Source organism: Neopsephotus bourkii, unplaced genomic scaffold, assembly GCF_033783945.1.
Source record: "Neopsephotus bourkii isolate Nb327-2 ecotype Australia unplaced genomic scaffold, CSIRO-AGI_Nbou_v1 NB_1615, whole genome shotgun sequence".
NCBI classification, from domain to species: Eukaryota; Metazoa; Chordata; class Aves; order Psittaciformes; family Psittacidae; genus Neopsephotus; species Neopsephotus bourkii.
In genome coordinates, this window is record NW_026902090.1 from 3,572,400 (window position 1) to 3,596,748 (window position 24,349).

A 24,349-nucleotide genomic window follows, 5' to 3' on the forward strand; every position below is an offset into this window, starting at 1 on the left:
CATGGACTTTGCTTTTCTGAAGTGGTCAGAAACAGGGCTGATTCATGTTTCCTGAAAAAATGAAGCAATAATCTATAGCAATTACCCCTCTACATGACTTTCAAAAGATGGTAGCCAAGCACTTGGCAAACATTAATTAACTGGGCTTCATAATATAGTAGGCATTAAACTAATTTTAAACCAATGCAAGGAAAGGATGAAAGTCACTCAGGATGTCAATGATCAGTCTTGGAAGAAAAGCAAAAACTCTGTGCTTGAGCTTCATAGATCTGAGCAAAACATAGCTGGCTAGAAAATGTCAGTTTCCTGATTTATTTTTTTCCAAAAAGCTGAAATAAACACCACCCCCATACCACCAGACCCCACAAACTGTTCTACTCCCAGATTTTCCATTGGGAAACAGTTTATTTTCCAATGAAAGATTTTTGGTTAAATATAATGAATATTTATCTGGAGTAGATTCTGCCTCCCCAATAATTTGGCTTAGATTTATCACCAAAATGACTTTTGTACACTAATCTCCGCACTAATTTCATCTTTCTACTTACATTTTATTCCTCTTCTATTATAAAAAAAAAACTGATGGGGGATCGTGGGGGAAGAAAAGGATGAGAAAGAAGACAAAGCTACCTAAAAATGTGTCATTTTTCAGTATTCCCTAACATAAGCTTTTAAACTTATTTCCTCAAAGGACTTAAATTTAGAATATTAAAATTAAAAATAAAGCAGTGTCCTGCAAAAGGTGTCTCTTCCTTCAGAAGGCAAAACAGAATCTCGTCTGTTGGAATGTTTTGAACTTGTCCACCATAAAGTTTGCAGACCTCTAACCCAGGTGAATGTCTTCTCTCTAGAAATGCCTTCCTTAAATTGTCACTGTTTGTCTTAGATGATATGGGATAGAGAGCTGATGGTATATTGTGCACTAAAGGTTTGAGATGTCTTCAAGACAGTAATATCTTAACTTGATGAGCTGATGCTTCATTACTTCCACCATATCCCAATGCAGGTGCTGCTAGGACTTGGCTTCCTATTCAATCAGCGTAAGCCCTCAGGGCTGTTTTTATACAGCCTAGATCAGCTGTAGCCTGATGAGTCATGAGTAGCAGACTGCATGGGAGTGGGTTATTTAGTTGGTAAGTTAGTGGCAGGATTGTAAGTGCACCTGGGAGCACATCAGCTATGAGTGCTGGCTTGGCGTGTCTGACAGATCCTCTCCCTGCATGAGTCTCAGTCCCCAGAAGAAGTAATTCCAGGCACTGCTAGGAAATTAAGATGCCACCTCCAGCACATACCCTGCTGCTGGCCCTTTCAAACCTTGACAGGGCTGTGAATAAACATCTTCACCCTTCTGCCCACATGCTTTTTTTATTTCACAAAAGTTTAGTTATGTTTATTGGGATTTATAGTATAGGTTGGGGAAGAAATGCTGAAGCACTTTAAAGAACCGACCAATTAACTGAACTAGACAGAATTATTTGTACTTTCTTAGTTTTTGGTATTAGCATAGGGGGGAAAGAAAAAGCATGGATCAACAGCAGCTTTGTTCTGTTGATAAATATACTTTAAAGGTTTTCTCTGACTCAGTGACATTTCTTTCCCAGTGCTGTTAATTTCTGTGATATAAAGAGTCACCTTCTATGAAGAAGAAAAAATACTTTGGTATGCAGCATAGCCTGCTGTCTTGTGTGGATTCTGTAGTGACTGGTGACAAGGTTTAGCCTAAATGTCAGCTTTTCCTTCAAGGAGACAATTGATTTGGACCTTTTTCCTCTTCCTGGCCTGCTGTAACCACAAAAAAAAACTGTGTGTAGCAACTTTATAGTTCTGGGGTCTATTGTCCACTGAGTTTACGGGTAATTTACAGGTTTAGACATTCAGCAGATAGTGGGGATGAGATGCAGGTAGGCAGATAACATGTATGCACATATAGAAACACATGCAGATGCTGTTTCCATAGAGATAACAGACAGAGCACTTCCTTAAAATTCATTGGGACCTTTTTAAAAAAGATTGGCTTTGCTGAAAAGAAATTAGCTGAAAATAAACTCTTGGCAATTTTTTTCCCCATATCTTGCAAGCTAAGTCTCTCAGCAGTTAGTTTTGCTGATGTCCAGAATTGTAGCATCATGGAAATTAGCACAGGAAAAGACATAGAAAGCTCCAGGGACCTGGCTAAGACACTTTCTTACAGTACCTTCCTGCCCAGCTTTTTTTCCAAGCATCATTTGAAATATGCTGTGCACGGAGGTTTTGTCCATAACTCTTCAGAGACCTCATCACGTCCTACACCATGCAGCAGTTTCTCCCCCTGTTCAGCCACAGAGGATAATACTGTATTTATGTGTTTAATAAATACTTTCTTTCCCCCAACAGTTCAACATTTGTTCTTAATGAGGATAGTTTATGTTGTGTTGTCAGCCTGGGGTGTATGAGGCTTGTGTGCACATTGGCTGTTACAGGCACAGAGTTAATGCTTGATGGAGCCAGTTTTAGACTTGACTGCAGTAAATAACAGATGAATACACAGCATCCCCTTGACCCTCCGAAGCTGGCTGCAGTTATTGATATCTAGACAAACGTGATGCTGTACCAGATGGAGAAAGTAGCCTGTTGGGTTTTGGTCCATGTTGGAAAGGTTATGTATGATATAGCAATGGTGCTATGTAAAAAAATAGATTAGTTGAGCAGTAGTTGTATGGATCACTTTCTGCTCCCAGCTGCCCATATAGACCTAGACTTTTCGTTGCTTGGACGAATTTAGTTCCATGCATTGCTTGCCTGGCACCATGAAGAAGTGCTTATTCACTGCTGGAACAGGATACAATTAAAATTACAGCAGACTAATTGGCAACATCCACTAATTTGACTGCAGTTGCCTGCAGCAAGAGGATGTGGTTTTCCCCCTTTACATATTATTGCGCAATAAATGTGCCTTGTTCCTTCCCATCTCTAGCCCTTGTCTACAGCACAACATCCTGCTAAGTAGTCTCCATCTGTTTCCTCTGTCTCTTTACATGAGCAGTGACAATTGCCTTCAGTCTGACATCCGAACCTGCAAAAATGAGTTTCCAAGTTGGCATCCTGGGAAAGTCTCAATCTGTTGTAAAAGTTTTATTTTGTTTTCAAAGCCAGAGCTGAGGAATGCCATCTTACCTGGTCAGAAATAGGCACAGCCCTGGTAAAAAGCTCAATCCAGCAGATACCAGACCAAGTTTGAAAGGCTGATTCCTCATTTTTACCTTGTTTTAAATCCTTAACAGAAATGTTGCTCACATCCACTCCCACCAGCTAATGGGTCCAGGAGAAGGAAGAATAGAGCTTGTCTTTGTAGATGTTTCAGGGAGCAAGAATGAACAGCAGGCAGTCTGAATTGCTCAGTGTTTTTTGATCTAAGATGCTGGAGTACCTAAATCTCAGTGCTGCCTTTTGTCATTAAACACCCGATGTCTAGAATATGGGTAGAAAAAAAACGTGCAAGAATGGTTTGTTCTATGGGAAGGTAGTAGAGTTGGTAGAAAAGAGTGAGCTGAGGTGTGTACTAGGTAAGTAATCCGGACAGTCTGTGGATTTCTTTTTTCCTTTCTTTGCATATGCTAGGTATTTCTATTTTCAGCTAGAAACATTTCAGGAATAACTACTTACAAACCTGTGTTTTCCTTGCCCTTCTCGCTTGCTCTCCCTCCTGGTCAGAGATGAAATATTAGCAGAGGGGTCTAGCAAATGTGCATCCACGCATGCTTTTCCTTCAAGATAGAGGTAAGGATCTTGCCAGGATCCTGTCCATCCTTCAGCTTTCAAGAACACGCGATCCTGTTCTGAAAAGAAGGGAGGAAAGATCTTGTGAAAATCAAGAGCTACCGTGAGAACAGAAGAGAAAAGCAGCAGCAGAAGGTAGAAAAAAGTATCACTTGCTTCCTTCCTAATGGAATCCAGAGGTAGTTTCAATCTTAATTGGCTCGTGATCCTGCATCAGCTGCAAGAGTGGCTGCAGGCTCCACGTTTTGAAAATGCCTTTGCAGCAGTCAGGGAATGTGTCAGCAGGAGAAAAAAGAAAATACCTTTCCTGTCACTTCTGCCTGCATCCTCTCAGCATTTTCTCATCTGACTGTTGATAAATGAACAGGGATTGTGGAGGATGTTGATTTAGTGTGGCTTCTCACAGTGAGAGTGCCTTTTTTCCTCCCCATGGCCATCCAAGGCAGCAACATACACGGGTGCATTTTGTGGACCTTGGTTTTGTTTACGCTCTGGAGTCTGTGAACATACAAAATACAGAGGTGAGCTCTGCCTGCAGCCTGTGTGGCAGGAAAACTGTTTTCAAGCTGAGCTGAGGCTTGTAAGTGTTGTTAAACGCTCTTGTCTCTGTAAACTTCTGAAATAGAGCTGCTTGTCAGCCAGAGAGCCAGGAAAACCCTTCCTGGCCATCCCCAGTCTGTGGGCTCCACTTGGCTTTAGAGGGAGGACATGCAAGGGAAATGGTAAGTCAGGGGATGGTGTAATCTCTCCTCATCATACTTTACTTGCTCAAAGAGTTTTGAGCAGTGAGTCTTCCAACTGTTTTTCAGAGAGATAATGTATGAGAAAATATAAGGCTGTGAAGGTGTCTTGTTGCTGCCCTTATATTGCCAGACCTGAGAGGTTGTTGCAGTGAGTTCTTAAGACTAGAGAAATTACTACATGGGATAAAGGAATAGCTTTTTGGAGCAGCTGTGCTCCAAAATCTGCACTCACATCTTGCTCATTCCACTGCCAGAGTTTTTTTTGCATTCTCCATGTAAAGCTTCTCCAGACAAATGGTGAGAGATCATTTACTGAAAATACCCGTATTCAGGAGTCAGAGCACTGCAAAGCAAAGCTGTGTTCTTTGCCAGTGGGAATAGGCGAGGCATGAAAAAACAGCATTGATTGGGGATTTGTTTTGCAATCAGAGTCTTTGATATAGGAAGATGATCTAAGATATCGTTTGGGAGACGGAAGGATGACCGATGCAGTTAACTTTACAGGCTTGTTATCTGCCTGTGGATAACAGGAGCTTGTCTTGCTTTTGGCTTGCAGGAGATTGCTTTGTGAGCTTTTCTGCTTAAGTACAGTATTTGGTGAGCAGAGGAGTACTAGGGGGTGCTGTGTGCTGATCCTGTTTTCGTCACTGTTGCTCTGAAAAGAGCCATCAGACTTGTCAAAACTAATTAAGGAAACAAGAAGATGGCACTGACACATTCAAGCTAGAATGACATGTTTCAGGAGACTCCTGTTGTCCCCTGATGCTCACTTAATAGGCATTATGAGTAGATCCACAGAGCTTGTGTATGCAAATGCACAGTGGTAATGAGTATTTTGGAATTTGTTTGGAAATACTTAGGTTATTCTAATTCCAGTCCCTTTTAAAATGAATAGTATTGTGGCAGATGGATGTTTCTTATTCCCTGGGCTAGGAGTAGGTTTGCCCCATTGCTGTAGGGGGAGGGACTCAGGAATTGGTGTGGGGAGCAGGGCAGGCAGCCTGACGTAGTGCCAGGGCACAGCAGATGGCTCTAGGTAGAAGGCTGGTGTCTGGCTTTCAAGAAGAAGCCTGGAGAGTGTATGTTCCAGGGCGAAGGCTGGATTTCAGTAAGGAGCCTGTTGGGAATGGCTGTGGGGCAGGTGCCTAATGGGATCCCAACCAGCACCTAAAAGTACTGAAATTACCACACTTTCTTTCATAAAGTTGTGATGGATAGAGGTGTTGGTAAGTATGTACCTCTATCCCTATTGGCATGCAGGTGGGAGTCATGACTGCTGAACACCTGAAATGACAGCATTTAGGGTTGCTTATGGGAAAAAGGCAGAAAACTTCTGCTGTGGACTAGAAGGATGTGTGCCCTTTCTATAGATACATTGGGAAATAATGCTGCTGCACACCGTAATGTTTTTCACTGCCATTTTAAGGAATTTCTATTTGTCCTACTGTCACTTTTAACTGTGTTCAGATATTTGGAAGGTTTGACACCAATAATTACACAGTCACAGGCACTCAGGCCCATTCTGGCATCCTTACCAATAACAGGCAGCGCTTTCTTCCCTGTGGGATCACCCTGAAACTGATGGTAGTGATTAAGGAGCAGACTATTTCTCACTGGAAGTAGAATGATGAAAGCTCTGCCTGTGTGTGGCTTTGCTTTGTTGTGTTGGGGTTTCTTGGCCACAATTCGCAGTGTGTTGTGAATGGACGGGCTATTGATGCGGGGCTCTAGTTAACAAGCAGTGCCAATTTCAGTTACCTACACAGTGGGTCATAATGTAGTTGTTTTGACATTTGGAGCACTGGCAGAGCTTAGCTGAACTCCGGCACATTCGTATGTTTGTCATTGGTTCAATTGCTGTGTTTTTTGTCAGATCCACAAAAATGTATCAGAACATCTGTATTTTGTTCTTTTTTCTTCTTCTTTCTTTTTTTTTTTCTTTTTCTTTTTAATGTTTTAGCTGTTGATGCCCCAAGGATGAAAGAAGCAAAAGATTGTGATAAAAGCGTATTAGAACATTAGGGAATTGTGAACGTTGGCTGGCTCAGAGGGAATCTATTATTTACAATCTACTGTATCAAATTCAGCTTCACAAAATTAGAAACTGATTTTTGTCGTTGTCCCTTTTTAATCTAACCCTTTGGTTGACTTAGAAGAAGCAGCTCCATAAATCACGTGGACATCTATGGATTATTTTTTTTCCCCTGCCAGCCATTGCTAGGACTAAATGTTCATCTCCAAGCCAGGACACTAATAACAACATTTCTGCTCTGGGATTGACTTTCGCTGTGCCAGAAGGAAAACTGTCTTTGTAACGTGCCTTGCAAAACATTTTCAGAGTAAAATAACAATGCACAGGCAGATTTTACTTGAGGTGCTTGGGTTTCAGCTAGTGAGGTTAAAGAAACTCATTATGCCTTTATTTCATGATTATCAAGGGCTAATGCATGGGATAATGGGGTGAATAATTATTTCTAGAATGGTTTTTGTCACAAGATCACCGTATTTATGTGCATTGCTGTTCTTTTGAAGATGGGGAAACTGAGTTAGTAGCAGAATTGCCCAGCTAAACAAGGGCAGATCAGTCTCTCATGTCACTATTCAGCCAAGTAATACCCCTTTTAGCCTGCTTTCTATAATCATGAGGCTGCTGTGCCCTTGTCTTTCCTTCAGTATTAAAACAGACATCTGGTTTTACGGGATCTTGCAACCAGCTTGCTTTGTGTCCCCAAGAATAGTCATTGTAGTCTTGATCTTGTAGACAACGGCTAGGCAGGTTCACTCACCAGCGCCTAGGAGGGTGTCTATCTTATAAACACAAAGGAGACAAGCAGGATACCAGGTGTTGCAAGTTAGATTTGAACTGGTTTTGCTTCTCCTCACCCTCTCTCTCTCTGATTGAAGAGCTAACTGGGCTTTTAACTAACTTTGCTGCCTTCTTTCTCTCTCTTTTTGACCCCAACCAGGTCCGTTGCTGGTTTGGATAAAGAACCTGACCTTGTGCACATGGAAGCCCGGACTGCTGATGGACGTGAGTGCCTGCAGCCAGTGCTGAAAAAGTGGGCTTTGGGAGTCGGAATGGAAATTAACTCTACTTATTTTGTCTCCCCATTTACATTTCGATTGATAGGTCATGGGGTTTGGTGTGATGGATTTGGTGTGAGGTATACTCCTATCTTTAGCCCCTGCCTGCGGGGAAAATTCAGAGGCTGCAGGGCTTGTGTCTGTGGAGAATCCGGGCAGAAGCACAATCTGTTGGGTTAAGGAGCTTTCTATTCTGCTCCCTATTTAGCTTTTTCAGTGTCATGTATTTTACGTGAATCATAAGGAGTTTGTCTATCAGCCCTGTTCAGTGCAGCCTCTGTGCATTTCCAGAGGTGTTCAGAACACCTGTGGTGTACCTGAGAATTGGAAAAATCACCTACCATCAGATTTCTCTCCTGGTCAGAACGTCCCTATGCCCCGGGTACCTTTTGTCTCATAGTGAAAGTATTTTTCAGTCTTGCTCATGATGTATGAATAGGTGCTCCATTCCCAAACATTACAGGCCTTAAAAAGGTGCCTGGATCTGAAGTAAGAAGTAGAACAAATATAGTTCTTAACCCCTCACTGAAATGAATCTAGTCACATTTGCAGCAGAATAGATTCCTATGTAATTAACCTCCAGCGAAGAAGACAGTTGGTGTTAGAAGTTACTTTTTCTATCACTCTCTCCAAAGTGTTTTAGCTATTTCTCACAGGAACTACAGCACAGTAATTCATCTGCTCCTGGGCTGGAGCCAGCTTTGCTCCAGCTCAGTGCCACCACAGTAGTGGGACATGTGTCCCTTTTATGCTACAAGGACAGTGTTAGAAAAGCAGCATGGGATTGTAGAGGATTTCTGGGAGGAAAAGGCCTCATTTTTGTTGGCTGCAAACTTTTCTCTGCTTTAGTCAAGTGCTGCGTAGGCCAGATGCTGTGCGAACAAGCTCTTGTCTATCAGGGTGGCTTCTCTGAGGATGTGGATCTTCTAAAATCACTCATTGGCCTCCCACTGCTATTTAGTGATGGCAGCTGAATAAATAACCAAGCAATAAAAGCTTGGGGGTGACAGCTGTTTGTTGAATATGTGGAAAAAGCAAAACAGGCTAGCAGGTGGGTGGGCAAGGTAGGGAGGCTTTTTCAGTGCCTTTGTTGCTATGAGTGCTGTGGCAGGGATGCTGGGAAAAGTGGTCAAAAGCAAGAAAAAAAGCAAGCAAACTGCTGATGGAGTTTATTTTCAAACTAAGTTTAAACTTGCTCACCCAGCTGTTTGAATATTGGATATGTCAAGGATGTAGATGCTTTATTTGAAAGATGTAACCCCAGTTTGCAGACAACTCTGTTCCTTCAGGTCTTGTTTGCGGTAGGGGTTTGCTGTTTGTTCTTGTTTTAATGCATAAATTCAGCATTTTGCAATTGGCAGTTGATGGTATTGAGGGCTTCACTGGAAGTCAGATGTAACCAGGAGTGTCTGCTTTTGGCCCATTGCAAGCCATTGTCCCAGCAGACAGCAGGCACAGGAGAAACCTGGCAAGCTGTGCTGGCCCTGCTGGCACGTCCTGCTGTGGGACAGCACCAGAATGACTCCTTTCCCAGCCAAGCACAGCACAACACAACCATGCTGCTCCAATTAGAGTTTCTAAGCCTTAAAACGATATTAGTTTGCATTACAAAACATCGACTGCCTCAAAGCTATAGCCTCACCTGGTGTGAAATGGTACAGCTCTGTGTCCCTAGGAGTGGAAGGTTGAACGTCTCTCCCAGTTGGCTCTGTAACCAAAATGGGTTTTCATGCTCTCAGTGAAATGGCTGAGGCACTTACACCTGCTGGAAGATGGGTCCCTGCAGTTACTTCCCCTTGATCAGAAAGTTTCTTATGAAAGTTTCCTTCAGTAGCTGGGAAAATGAAGGGGAGTCTTTCTTAATGCCTCTTAGGTCAGTCTGGTGTCTCAGTCACTTACTTGGTGTATTAATGGACATGGATTTGAGTATTTTGCCATTGTTCAGTTGAGGTACAAGAATTCACACCTTCGGTGTCCCTGGAGACTTGAAAAACACGTAGTTCTAGAGGGGACATTTGTTTTTCCTTTTATGTTTTCCTTTATGCTTTCCATTTAAAAAAATTAATTGGGGGGCAAATGGTATTTAAGGTTAGGCTCCTGGACTTGGTGATTCTTTTTTCTCCTTCATTTAGCAGTAATGGGACTGAAGAACATACCTAATACTGACTCGGACACTGGAGCCTGAAATATGCTTTGTGTCTGGGAACAGGTGGCAGGGCATGATAGAGTCTTGTTTACCCAGTCAGGGCTATCAATAAGCTCATGGAGCTGGGAGGTGGAATTCCTGTTCACCACTCTGGTGTCTGTGCTCCAACATGTCTTGCCTTATGATTTTGTCTGTCCCAGTCATTAGGATTGGTAGGGTCCTTGCAAAAACATCTGCCACAGTGTCTAGTCCCCTTAAATATTTGCAAGAGGCTGCTAATGCTATTGCCTAGCTGATCTCAAGCTGTTCCTGTCTTTGTGGCAGATGAAGTTTTTAATATATTTTTTGACATCTTGGCAGAGCTATTGTAGCAGAATAATAATCTAGGCTTGCATTTTTAAATTACAAAAACATGTAGGAGCCTTGGGCACTGTACCTTCTGCCTGGGTGTAATAGGCAGCAGCAAGGACAGGTTTGGATGCAAGGGAACTGTTACAAATACACTGACACAAGCACCCACCAGCACTTCTGGGAGAGATATATTAAACTTTCTGATGTTCACTGGGATAATTGTCTCCCCACTCACAGATCCAGTGCAGTAAACAGTATTTTAATTAAAGGGAAAAGGGACACACACGCATCCCTCCCAACCAGAAAGATAAAACAAGGTAACTAATTCCTGGGGAATAGTTACAGTCCTGTCTACATACACAGTTTTTCTTTCCCTTTGGGGGGAAAATTGTTGAGGCCAGTTATTTTTTTCTCCTTCCCATAGTAACCTTCACTGGCAGTTTGTGATTTTAAGTCTTGCCTGGCACCAGGACATGACTTAAGCTGAGCCAGTCTGCCAAAGAACTTGTCTCCATCAGCTACCCTTCTCCCTGTTAGCGATGCTGGCCAGCCATGCCTGCTTCTAGCTGCCTTGTTAATGCTGCCAGGAAGGAGCAGACCTTGCTGTCCTGTGTCTCTGTAAGTCACAGTAGCCTGCACTTAAGTCTGCCCTTTGCGTCCTTCAGCATAGTGACAGTTTTGACTGCTTCATTGTCTTCCTTCAGGGACCCACTTCTTCGGGTATTATCCACCAGAGAAAGCCTCTTGTGTGCTCCTGCTTCCTTCCAAAGCTGTCATGACTGTTAGGCAAAGAAGAGGCTTAGTAAGTTGGCTTATTTCACCAGTTTATCACTGCAAATTATAAGAAATTGTTTCAGTTTCATTGCTTCTATAAAGGGTAAAAATACACTCCAGATTCTCAAGATGAAGACCATGTTAATTAGCAATGGGGAAGCATTTCTTGCTCAACTGCAAAATGGTTGCACGTCTGAGAAAGCCATTCCCTAATCCTAAGTGAGATAAGTTGGTGGGAAGGGTTTGTGTGCAGTTATGGATGTTGTGATTTGAGCTGCAGGAAACCCTCCAGGCTGCTTGATGTCCATATTGCCTCAGTCACAGATGGGCTGAGAAAGTAGCTGGTTTATAAGTATGGTTTATAAGCATAGGAAGTTTTGAGGCTGTCTAGGAAATGGGCAGCTCTTCTCAATTCCTTTTGCAGTAGAATATAATTAAACAAACAAGCAAACAAAAAAATCCCACAAAAACCCCCACCAAACCAAACCCCCAATGCCTAGATCCTCCAATCCTGATGTTGTGTGGGACAATATGTAAATTGAAAATAATCCCTATTATCCCTAATAACCTCCCTTAAGGCATAAACTTCCCACTTAAAGGTAAACAAAGCTTTAAAGGCATAGCTTGGGCACATGCCACCTGCTCCTCTGGGCAGCTGTCCTTTTTCCTTGTGGCTGTGCAAATCAGGGCTGAAAAAGTAGCTCCTTTCAGAGAAGGGGGACATAACAGCTTCTCTCTTAACTGACATTTACACTAAGGAGCCCTGTATAGTGTAAGATGTGCTTTGTGAATGGGATGGTAGCTCATGAAGAGGTCGTACCCTTCAAGAAGCTCAAGCAGCATCTTGGGATTGTTTCTTGCTTTGAGTCACCAACAAATGTGAACATATTTTTTACCTGATTTTTGGACATGTTTTAAAAGGAATTATTTTGCATTTTTCGTGGGGCAGTGGGAAAATAAGCAAGACTTGAGCTTATTTTGGTGTCCAAAGGCAGACAGGTTTGAATATAGGTTTTTTGTGTCTGTTGGTTGGGTTGGGTTTCTCTTCATAGCTACCTTGTGTTGTAAAATAGATGAAAATAAGTAAACAAGAGACTCAATGGATAGTGAGCTACCCCCCTTCTCCACCACCAGCTCTGTGTGAATATTAATCAGGTGCCATTCTTTGAGTATACTTGATTGCTGGTGTAACACACTCAAAATGACACATTTCCCAATAGGCAGGCAGCTAGTTGTCATGTCAACACTTGTGATTTATCTGCATTTTTTTGTGACAGGTTTTTATTCCTCTTCCCATTCTGTCACTCAGCAGCAGCAAATTATCCCCTTTTTGAAGGGATAAGAATATCCAAGCGACTGTGTGGGAGAACATACCAGAGGGAATGAGCTTCTAAAAATATGGTTCCTGACCTCTCCTCCTTGTTCTGCCTAATTTTAGTGCTACCTCATGGAACAAGTTAAGGCTGATGAGCTCTTTGGGTAGCATGATGGTACATAAGACCCTCTAGTTTTCTGAGAAGTTGCTTTTATCCACCACAAAGATGTCTTCGATTCCATGCTGAGGGGGTAAATAACAGCTCTGGACCAAATGTGTATGTGTCAGTTGATAAAGAACCTTAATTTGTCCCAGCTGAGAGTCTGACCTTTCTACTGCTGCTGATACCTTTTGCTAGGTTAAAGCACGACTCCAGTACTCCAGTTATTTGGCACTGTCTCTAAGTCAGATATTTTTCACCATACACTTTAATTACCTCCACGTACTCTGAGCTGGCACCAGCAACAGTTTCTGCTGCTTTAGCAGCATCAGTGGGACTGTTTTCATTATTGTACCAGACCTATGCAACTGCTCTGTATCAGCCACATAGCCCTTATTAACCTCAAATTCCCGGTGCCTCAACCCAGAAGCCCATCTGTGGTCTTTAAGCACAGACCTTTGGTCATGAGCCTTTATTAGATTAAAGCTTGGTTGTAGTTTGTGACTTTTTTTTAGACAATATCTGTTAAAAAGTTACTATTCCTGTTATGAATGCCTCTGACTTGCATTCTTTTTGCGTTCTTAAGATTCTGTTGGCGGGATGAGGCTTTGGAAAGGGAAACTGACAGTTTGTGAACCTTGTCTTTGAATGGGGAAAGGCAGTTAGCTGAGTGTCAGTGGATTTCAGTTGTGCCCCCCGTGCTTTCCACAGAACCATATTTTGCTGCCACTGGAAAGATACAGACCAAGTGCAGTAGCAGGTTTTATGGGATGGAGAATCCTGTAAGCAGCTCTGCTAGGCTAGTTACTGTCCTTTTAAAGTTCCCTTTTATCCTTTTGGGCTCCATTTGACAGGATCCTTGTTAAAAGGTGCAGTTGTGAACAAAAATCACTGCACTAGACTCACCAATGGTCTGTCCTCACCCTTCGTAGAAAAGGGAACAAGTGTGTGAATTTAAGAAACCTGTAGAAGTGTTGCAGTGTAAAAGATATGGCCCTTTTATCACTGCAGCTGTCATCTTAGTTGTATTTTCATTTTGTCCCTAATTTGCATTTTTTAGAAAGGCAGAGATGGCATATTTAGATTACACGTATCCAGAGACACAGTGCCTTGGTTATTCTGTTTCATGAGATCCATTCTTAGCCTAAATGAAATAATGCTTAATCCCCTGCCAATTTGCTGGAGGTGATCACATCTCTTCTTGCTGCTCCAAGCAACTTTCTGTATGTCTGCCTTTGCTTTATGTCTTCCTCATGTTCTTTTCCCAGTCCTATTCCTCTCTCAAGCAATGCCAAGGCCTGACAAGGCATCCCATTAGTGCAATGGTCTTACCTTCTCTCTAGACAGAAGTGGTTGATACCACTTGCAGTGCATATAACTACTGTTGTGACTCTTCGACTAGTCATGCTATTTCATGTCCATAGTGTTTTCATACTTAGCCTATATTGGCTATAAAGACTTAACTTTGAGAGATGCTTGTAATTTTCACAGCAAAATAATATAATGCTGGTTTGGGCTTTATTTTGTCTACTTGTGTGTTAGAACCACAACTAAAACCATCAAGGCTATATTATTTCAGGGGGAGGATGGGGATATGCTTCCCAACAGGGTAGTGGAATTGATAATTCTATCTGAGTGGCTTTTGAAATCTTTTTCTGCTCCATATGGTCTCATCATCAATTTTCTGATGCATTTATGATTTGTACTCTCCACTTATGGTTTAAACTCCAGTATCCTGAGGGCCGTCTGCACAATGGGGAAGGGAATGATGGGTGTGGAAGTGTGTTGTATTTCTGACTCCAGAGAGCAGTTTTAAAGGCTGGAGGTAGATCATGCAGTAACAATCTGTCCAGTTGGAGCTGAAGTTAAGATTTCCCTTCTGAGATCTTTTTTAAAGCTGCTGATGACATTTGCAGACAACAGGCTCCTGCATGGGCATTTCTCATGTATGCATATTCTGTTACAGACACACACTATTTGACCTGTCGGATCCAAGAGTGCTCGGAGACCAAAAGGAGTGGGCCATTCTCGCGCTCCATTGACATCAGCTCCCTTGTTGTTCAGGATGAATATATCTTCATCCAGGTATGTTGGCTTGGTACAAATGTGACATGAATTCCTTCTCTGTGAGATACTTGTTCTGTGCAAGAGAGGAAGTGTATTGTTAGGGCCTCAAGTCACGAGCTAGGAGCCTGTACCTGCCTGCTGTAGATTGGCAATGCAATCTGGGACAAAACAGTTGATTTCTCTGCTCATCACTTGTGTCTTGGTGAATCTAATATATTTTGTAAGTTCAATCACCAGTAATCACAATGGTCCGTGAGGTTGACAGAAGCTCTAATTTGCTGTTGTGTCTACTTGGATGACACAAAGAAGCTAGTGATGAAGTGGAGAGAATAAAGCAGAACAGAGGAAAGGTGTGAATGATCATTTTAACAAATTGAAAAGTTTATGCTGATTTGACAGTCAAGTAATGCTAATGGAGAGAATAAAAACTTACAGTAGGAGATAAAATAGCAGAAAAATTGGAAAAAGATGTTATAGGGCAACTTCAAAGTGGAAGATGGCTGTTTGTCAGCTAGTTGATGAGTTTGGAGATGAGGAGAAAGTGACAGGAATTGAATGAGAAACTACTTGGTTTTGAGATTTTCTGGGAACTTGTGTGCTGGATGTGGAACAAGGCTGCCTCTCCCAGTTTCATACCTGGGGAAGTGTAAGAAGGAATAACACAGTATGGAAGAACACTTCCTGAACATGAGCCAGGCTGTAGAAAGTTCACGGGGCACAGAGATTGCAGACATGATGATGTTAACTGCTTGCCACCAGTGCTGAAGAGGAGGAATGAGATGAGATGGAGCTTGGATTCAGGTAGTACAGAAAACACATACTCTTCCCTTTTTGAGCAGCACTGAGTTACATTAAGCTCCTATTTTACTTCCTTGATGGAACATTTTCATTAGTGTCTTACAATTATAAAAAAGTCCTGCTCTGTTTATTATGAAATGTTCTTAGAAATGGGAGTCTAAGTGGGAAGGGTGATAGTTCTGTTCTGGGATTTGGTGGAGGACAGGATCTCTATGACCTGGAAGGACTAAACTACAGAAACTGCATGCACTTGTGTAACACCAGAAGGCTTCTCCCATGGGTAGGGGAGACTGCTGCTCTGGAGATGACTGAATGCTAAGGGAGCCACAGCTCCCCTCATTCCTGCAGGAAACCCACCCTGCTACTAATTAATTTGGCATCCTGAGGAGACCTAGAGCTAGAAAACACTGAGAATGTAGCTTTTGCAACATAGTCATGATTTGACTAGAGGCTTTCCAATTGGAAAATGCTCTATTCTCCAAGGACTATTTCAGAGAGACTCTCTTAATCTGGTGGTTTATGTCTAAGGGCATTGTGGAACATCCAGTTCTTTAAGGCTAGCATGAGGCTTTACAGATGTTTCTTATTCCTCAGCTCCCGCCTGTATTAGAACAAGGGTTCTCTGTTTAGAAATGTGAACTGACATTGAGAACATCTGCCTGGTATGGGTATTCCTCTGCCTCAAATTAGCAGTGAGCAGCTCAGGCTAATAGCTGCTAATTGCTTCAAGTTAAAAAAAGGAGTGTGTGTGTATACAAAAACATGCATGTACGTATATGTGCCATGACAATCCTTAGCAGGGTTTTATTATAGCTTAATGGGTGTTTGAAGTTAAAATGTTAAATATGCACTGTCCTGGGTTTAGCTTAAACCATGACATACACACTGAACATTTCTGCTGCATTGGGCAGGAAGCTCTACCTTTCATGTTTGTCTATCGCTTTCCCTGGTTTTGTATCACAGTTGCAGGATTTCTGCCTGTCCAGCAGCCTGTCAAAAGTGTCTGCAGAAACTGGGCATGGATTGAGTCCATGTAGTACTCAAGTAACACGTGGGCACTTCAGATTCACAGCACACACCTCTAAGCTGAAGGTGTGTTAAATCCACCGTGTCCAGCATATGGTTGATAGACTATGCAGAGTGTTTGCTTGGTACATATGTAGGAAGGCTGATATGTCCTGGATGTATTAGTCTCACAAGCTATGTGATATGGTTGCCTATTATGGGATGCATCGGATTGACTGTATGTGCAGTGTCCCGTGCATATCACTCAGTCTGGATAATCTTGGACAGAAATACAGGCGACAGCTCTTTTGAATTTCAAATATTAGAGATGAATAAGTAAATATCAAATTAAATGCTATGAATCTGGTGAGGTTTAATGGCTGCATAAAGGATGGGCGGGTGAGTTCTGATCCGCCTGTCCTGGAACAAATCAGAAGTAATGTCTCAGAGTAGAGAAATGAACTAGTTTCTTTTAATTTTTGTCATACAAGCAGTAAAATTTTAGCCTAAACCGGTTGATCAGAAGTGTGTGGAAAGATCAAAACCTTTGGGGGCAATTTGTCTCCTATTGCACTTATTGTGGGATAAGACTGTTCTCTCTGAATATTGCTTTCCCATTAATATTAGAAGGAACCAAAGTATAGCTTTATGACAGCTAAAATGAAGGAAGATGAATCCCAGCTATTGATATCAACATTTTAGATTGTCTGCATAGTTACTTACGAGTGAATATCCATTCTAATCAAGTTGATGAACAGGCCTGTGGTGTAAGAATCTTGGGAAGCATTAACCTGTATAACTGTGCACTCAAAGCAAATGTGATACTACGGTGCATAATGGATAGGGGAAAGAAGAATACGAAAGATGTTATAGTTCTATTATAAATCAATGATTCCTTATCCTGTGGAATGCTGTTGTGCAGCACTTCTGAAAGAATCTTGCAGAATTGCAGTGCAAAAAAAAAGAAAATGAGAATGATCCTTGAAAAAAACTTGCCCATGAAGAGAGTTTGAAAAGACAGGGACTGTTTACCAGGCAAAGGAGATAAATAACAGCACATGATGAAAAATGTAAAAGGTAATGAAGAAGGAAGGATGAAATAGCTACTGAGAAAGAGTAGGAAGAATTCTTATGAATAAAACAGTAGGTGATCACTCTGAATTTATTGACTTACTTTCTATTTGATTGATCAATAATTATTTAAGGATGCGTAGCATACCACTAAGATGGGATAATTCTGCATAAATTGATGTATCAAGAGAAAATCATACTCTCTGTTGTGCAAATAAGTTTTCTTTCAGTTCACAGAATTGCTGTGATGTAGCCAGGAGCCAGTTTCATCATCATCTTTCATGGTTAACACTTAAAATTCATACGGCTTTTACAGAGCAGGTCATTTATTTGTGAGAAAACCTTGGAATATGTCTGAATTTATTTATTGTACCAAATGGAGCTAACTTGATGAGCAACTCTGCCATTAAGGTCAGTGTCAGTCGTGTTCAATTATATACCTGTGCAGTAGTGAAGCCCGTACTTTCTTTACAGCTGTAATGTGCCATTCTTTATAGCTGTACCACACCTTTCCTTATTGGTGCCTTTGAGTACACACTAGTGAGCTAGTAGCACTTTCTAAACGTAGGTGCAGAGATAACCTGCAGCTGCCTATAAGATTTGACATACTGACAATTACCTGAACTGCTACAGTATTCTTATGTGCAGAGTCTACATTGTAAGACCCAAGGGTCAGGGATAGTCTTTTGTTTTATGGATGAATCTAGTGTATTGATATTTTGAAGAATTGCTATGGTAAAAATGAATCACAGGGGGAATTCTGGGGAAAGTATTTTCCACGCAAGTCTTATATCAAGGTTTCTAATGGAATTACTCAAGTTGCTGAAAAGAGTCTAAAATGCAGTAGTTTGTAATGAAAATGGGGATTATTTTTTCAGGAAATCATGCTTTGAGTGAGAAAGCATTGTTTGGAGGAAAACTTGTTATTTCCCTGTAAGTAAACAAATAACATTAATGCTGCTTAGTTCTTTAAAGAGAAGAGCCATAATGATCTGTGTATGTTTCCTTGCCAATGGATGAAAACATTCCACTGAAAATGAATGAAAGCATGCACAAGTGTCATGACTTATTGCAGAGAGTGAGGAAAGTCTTGTCCAAAAAAGCCTCAGTACAGTGCTGCTTATTTGTGGTGGTGTGAGAATGCCTAAGGGGGTATGAATATGACAGTGCATTCACTGGAAATCAGCTTTGCTCTGGGACAGTGGTTTCTGCAGAAAGCAACCTTTCTGTGGACAGACCTCCTGCTGCCATAGGGACCTAATTGCTATCGGAAGTAGTTGTCTCAGTTACCCAAAGGTTATGTGCAGGCTGTCTCAGGTGCAACAGCTCTGTGGTTCTGCTGGAGTCCCATGCTGGATGAGCCTGGTTGATAGCAAGGACTGATGACATTCCCAGGGCACTGGTGCAGACCTGTGTATGGAATGTATTTTCACACAAAATCCTAGGTATTGGGAGAGGAACAATAGCAATGATTAAACTCTTCAGAATGTGTGGCATGAAGACTGGTGGTAGTACTGCTGTTATAGCACTGGTGGCCTAAGGATGTAAGGAAGTCAGTTTACAGGGAGAGATAGCATTTTTTATGAGATTTGAATTGATGGAGTTGTAAAAGGGACAGATAAGCTTTTAGGCATACTCACGAGATCCTAAGGGACTTGAGGAAGTATTTGGTCTCAGAAAATCGTATTTTTTTTTTTTTTCTCTTTTCTGCAGCTATAGATGTAGGTCTCATAAGATATGTTTCCTCCCACTATTAACCTTGCTGTGTTTTCCTTATATAAAGCCTTCAGTGTGCGGCTTTCCTCTCAGAGATCATACTAGTTTTGCTCAACATGCAGTTAACGCTGTCCCTGTTTCTTAAGCTTCTGTCTCTGTCAGTGCTTGGAGACCCTCAGGGTAACTGGCCTTTTTGATTTGAACTGGCTGTAAGTCAACACAAGGATGTGTAGATGGGTGATCAATACCTATCTTCATTGTTTTTTATGTCTTTATTTTTCTCCACTATCCCAAGAGAGTGCAGCTGAAGTCAATCTTAAAAGTAGCTCAGACTTTCAGCACTTTCCATGGCAATGACAAAGCTACTGGGCATGGAAGACTCCTCCTGAGATTTAGGAGCTGGTTTGGGTTTGGGGATGATGCCTGTTTTCTCTAGCAGGCCAAACAAATGCCTTCTGCCTTTGGCTGGTGGTCTTACCATAAGGACAACGAATGACACCTTCAAGCTCTGGCTGAAGAAGGCTGACAGGCTGTTTACTTCAGATGCCCTGATCCATTTCCACTTTAAATGGGAAGTTCTTTGTGCCATTAACCAGAGAGCTGTGCTGAAAGGCAGCACATCAGCACTTCACAAGGCCTTCAAAGAGTAGGAACATGGGTACCCCTTCTACTTTCCACTCCAATGGCAGAATTTATCATGGTGTTTAACTGAAAGATGAAATTCATAACAGGCTCTCGATTCACACCTGGCCCCCCTCACCATTTCTTCTCTTGGGAACCTTTCTTGGCAGCTTTCTTTGACATTTGCTGCAATTTGTGCTTCAGTCTCATGGGATCTGCACAGCTCTTGACTCCAGATTCCTTCATATCAGGTTGTCCTGGGACATATGTTGGTCCAGTGTCTAAAACACTAAGTTGCTCTGGTGCTTGCCCTTTTTTTCAAGGTTGATGTGATAAAGGAAGGAGTGTGGAATGGAGCTGAGACGAAGGAGTGAGCCTTGGCTGTGATTTATAATCCTGAATGTGGCAGGGTCTGTGGCATTGCTATTTAGAAGCGGGGGGTGGTGTTTACTTGCAGCTTTGTCCTGGGTTTAGCAGTGGCAGTTGTTTTCCTCTTTCTTGGTAGCTGGTGCAGTGCTGTGTTTTGACTTTCAGCTGGGAACAGAGCTGAAAAACAATGATGTTTTGGTTTGGCCAAGGACTTTGTGGGCCTCATGCTCTGCCAGGGAGGAGGGAAGCTGGGAGGAAGCAGAGACAGGACACCTGACCCAAACTGACCAAAGAGGTATTCCATACCACAGCACGTCATGCCCAGGAGGTAACTGGGAGTTAGCCGGAAGGGCTAGGTGGGACTGCAGGGTTGGAGGAGGTATCGGTCGGTGCTTGGTCGGGCTGGGGGGTGAGTTATCGGTCGGCTGGTGATGAGGTGTTGTATTCTCTTCCCTTGTTATTTCCTTTATCATTACTATTATTGGTGGTAGCAGTAGTGATTTGTGTTATACCTTAGTTACTAAACTGTTCTTATCTCAACCCGTGGGAGTTGCATTCTTTTTGATTCTCCTCTCTGTCCCTCCGAGAATAGGGGAGGGCAAGAAGGGGGGGGGAGTGAGTGGACAAGCTGTCTGGCATTGGTTAAACCATGACAAGCTTTCACGTGCAGCAGTATGGGAGCAGCTGCAGTTCTTATAGATGGCAGGACTTCCACGTTGAAGGTGAAAAGCTTAAGTTAAAAACCTCTTCTTTGGTACCAGTCTGGTCTTCTTCACCTTCTGAAGTAATTTTGTGCATAGAAGACTTTTGCTTAATTCAGAGAGTTGCCCATCAGGGCAGCACCTCAGCCTGCTCATTAGCATGAGTGAGAATGAGCAAGCCCAGAATTTCTCCAGATGTTGTTGAGTGGTTGAGCTAAGTGAGATTCTTATAATACATATCTGAATAATTCCCCTGGTTTAGAGGAGCAAACACTTCTGCCAAAAGCTGTTGAACCAATTCAGTCTTCTTTTGCATCAGAAAAGTCTCCTTAAAACATATGCAAATGTCAGTATTCACCCACAATCACTGATAGCTTCTTATAGAGCCTATGGATAATACTGCTTTTTTTGGATGCCTGGAGTCTCATCAGAGTGTGACCAAAAGTTTCAGCTGAAGTTGTTTGATGGTTTTGTGTTTGTTTTTTTTTTTTTTTGTAGAAAAGGAATTTATTTTTTTTTTATCTGAATCAAAGTCTTTTTTATCGAAGTGATAGATTTATGAGAAGTTTTTTTCCAGTCTCAGAAAATAAAACTATTATTTATAACCTTAGAACTGAGGTGAGGGGACATTCTTTTTAGTGTTTTATAAAGGGAAAAAATAAAAGTTCCTAATTCTGTAAACTAAGTATGTCTACGCTTAACTCAGAGAAGTAGTTTATTGCTATTACTGGTTGTAACTGTGGTTGTTTAGGAAAATTTGGAAGTGCTTATTAGTAAGACATGAATGTATGTTTCAATTTTATTTGATATTTAAGGCTAGGCTAAATGAACACGTTTGCTGAATCAAAGTCAGCTATCTGATGAGCAGACTTCAACCAGCAGCCACAGCTGAGATTGTGCCAATTCATACAGATTCCTGACCTCAGTTCTCAAGCTGTCAGTTTAATAAGTAGTAAATTTCCTCAGGAATAAAGAAAGGAAAAAGATTTAATGTGTTCTTTTTTTCTTTATTTTTATTTTTTTATTTTATTTTAATGTGAAACATCTCAGCAGTGATTCAAGATAGGAGGGGAGAAATCAAACTTTGATTTCCCAGTCTAGGGCCTTCTCTTTATTTTCATAGAAGCTAAATATAGCATGTTCAAATATATACTTCTTTCCTTCATTTTTTAACTAGGAGCCAAAGGTCTTAACAGAAATCAATCCATGCAATTTATTTTTAACTTCACCCTGCTTAGCTACAATTGATTTTTATCTTTGCGATCGATGGTAGAGAAAACGGCTTGGCGGGACAATGGAGCACTCTCCAACTTGTAGGGTTTGGTCTTTGAGTCTTCTATTGAAGAAATCATTAAAAGCTTATTATGAAACTAATAGGATGAAGACGTTTAAATGATGAACACCATTACACCTGTTTTACTGGTGAATAATACCTGCTACAGCTGATCTTCTCTTGCCCCTATTTAAAATACTGGAGGGCACTCCAGTGGGGGAAATTAATTCATACAGATGAAAGGAAGCGCATCTCAGGTGCTAGTTAAAAGCTTTCCTTAAGGCAAGAGAGGCAATAAGTTGTTAGCTACTTTCTTATTGACTGCTGAGTGCTTTTCATCCATTTCTAGCCCTGTTTCATCTTTGCTGTGCAAATATCAGATTTGGAAATTTAAGCTAAATCTGCTGATGAAAAATTATTAACATTTAGTTGGTTAGTTAGTTAGTTACTGGTTATACTTTATTTTCTATTTGTGCTGTACTTGCTTTTATCACTCCCTCCTCTCCCCTCATATTTATCACCAGTGTCTGCAGCTTAAGATGCAAAAGATTACCTTGACAGAGTCATATGTTTCCTCCGAAATCCTTCAAAAGGAGATTTAATGTGTACAATTATGCTCTTCTCTTAAGTTGGTTTCTGTGTGAGTAATGTATATTTGCAGCTCTAATGTGGCTCATGTTTTGGTGTAACCACACACATTTTCTGTAGGAGCTGCTTTTAAAACAAATAGAATATTTTTACTGAAGATTACTCTGTCCTATAGCTGTGCCATCATAGCTCTGAGAGGAGAGGGAAGTGATCAGGGACTGGGCCAGTGTAATAAGTGCTCCTTTCTGTTAGCAAATTTTCACTGATGACACTCTAAAAAGACACGTTTTGAAAGCCTGATGAATTTACCAGGCAGCTTAAAGGTGTTTTGTGCACAGAAACACTAATCCTCAAGTCTCTGCAGCACACTCAGGTAACTACATATTGCCTTAATGACTGTGCAGAAGTAATGATATTAATGAAAACCACAGGGAGATAATTCAGACTAGATGGTACTTATCATGATGTGATTTGTGCTGGGGCAGTGGAAAACTTCAGTACACAGAAATATCTGGAAGATGGTTTGTCCTGGACATGGTGAATAAACAGGAAGGAAGAACATTGCACTAGGCTCATGCAAATGTGTTCTTCCTCATCTTCTGAATCTCTTCTGTCACTGGGGTTAGGCTTGTGAGAGGAAGCACAATTTTTCAGTCCTCATGGTGGCAAACCTATGCAAGGTGTAGATAGTAGCTAGCTCTGATGAAGACCAGAATCCCTCTCTAAAGGCGTGAGGGGAGCAGCCTGCTTGCTTAACTTGTCATCACTCTTCCATGCTTTAATCCACAATTTGGTTTAGCAGATTTTATGCTCACAAGAAGGAGGAATGCTAACTAAATTAAAAGTGGACAGGAGGGATGCCAGTGCACCCTATGCAGGTGGAGAACACAAATTCAGGATGCCTTTACAATACTGATAGTGTTTCTCAGCTTTTAACTTCTACCAATTCATTCAATGGTACTGGGAAGGAGGAAACTCTGCAACAGAGGAAGTTATCTCAGGAAAAAAAGTGAGGGGTTTATTGCAAGTAACGTCAGCTATGTACCATCAAGTACTTACTATTGACAAGGAAGTTTAAATCTGGTTCTGTAATAGACTGAGTTGTCTTTTACTGTGCTTGAAGTGGGAGAAAAATGACAGGAATCACAAATGTCGAAACATGTCTAGTCATTGTGGGTTGCTCTGTGCTATTATTATTAATTCTTTTTTGCTTTCAACATTATCAACAGTGTAAAAAGTAGATGACCTGTTCATTAATTGTGCAGGACAAGTAATTGTTATTGTTGCAAACTACACAGGTTGATAAGTTATGTAGAAAAGAGCCCTCTGTTCTCTTCTAGCCACTGGCTTAGGAAGTGTCCACTATATGCACATTGTCACTGTTTCTCCACCAAGGCTGTGCCTCTAATATATGGTGTTCTGTTGTTAGCATCAGTTTATATTTCTTTAGGCTTTCTGCGAGTTCTTTGAACAACAGGAGGCAGACGGGGTCTTGTTTAGCCCGGGGTCATGTCATAGATTTAGAAGTTCTATGTTTGTTACATCAGTACCTACCTTACACTGAAAATAACAGGTCCCAGCATCAGCTATCCAGGAAGATGAGAATGAAGCCTGGTACACTGTGGTCTACAGTTTCTGACATCATCTATCATGTCTTTACATTTTGGTACTTCATAACTCATCCTGCATAACTCATCCTGCTCGTTTTCCAAACATTATTTAGAAGAATAGATTCTATGACAGTATTTCTATATTTATCTACAGCCTTGAGTACACATTTGTGCTCTGTCCTGTGCAAGACCAGACAATAG

General features: G+C 41.5%; 1 protein-coding gene across 1 annotated transcript in view; it reads left to right on the forward strand.

Moving 5' to 3' along the window:
- Window positions 1-24,349, forward strand: part of SORCS3 (sortilin related VPS10 domain containing receptor 3) — a 302,919-nt gene that overhangs the window by 200,642 nt on the left and 77,928 nt on the right. Inside the window, exons 6-7 of the mRNA XM_061372631.1 lie at window positions 7,466-7,530; window positions 14,296-14,414. Coding sequence (XP_061228615.1) covers window positions 7,466-7,530; window positions 14,296-14,414 — 184 coding nt within the window. The remainder of the gene's footprint in view (window positions 1-7,465; window positions 7,531-14,295; window positions 14,415-24,349) is intronic.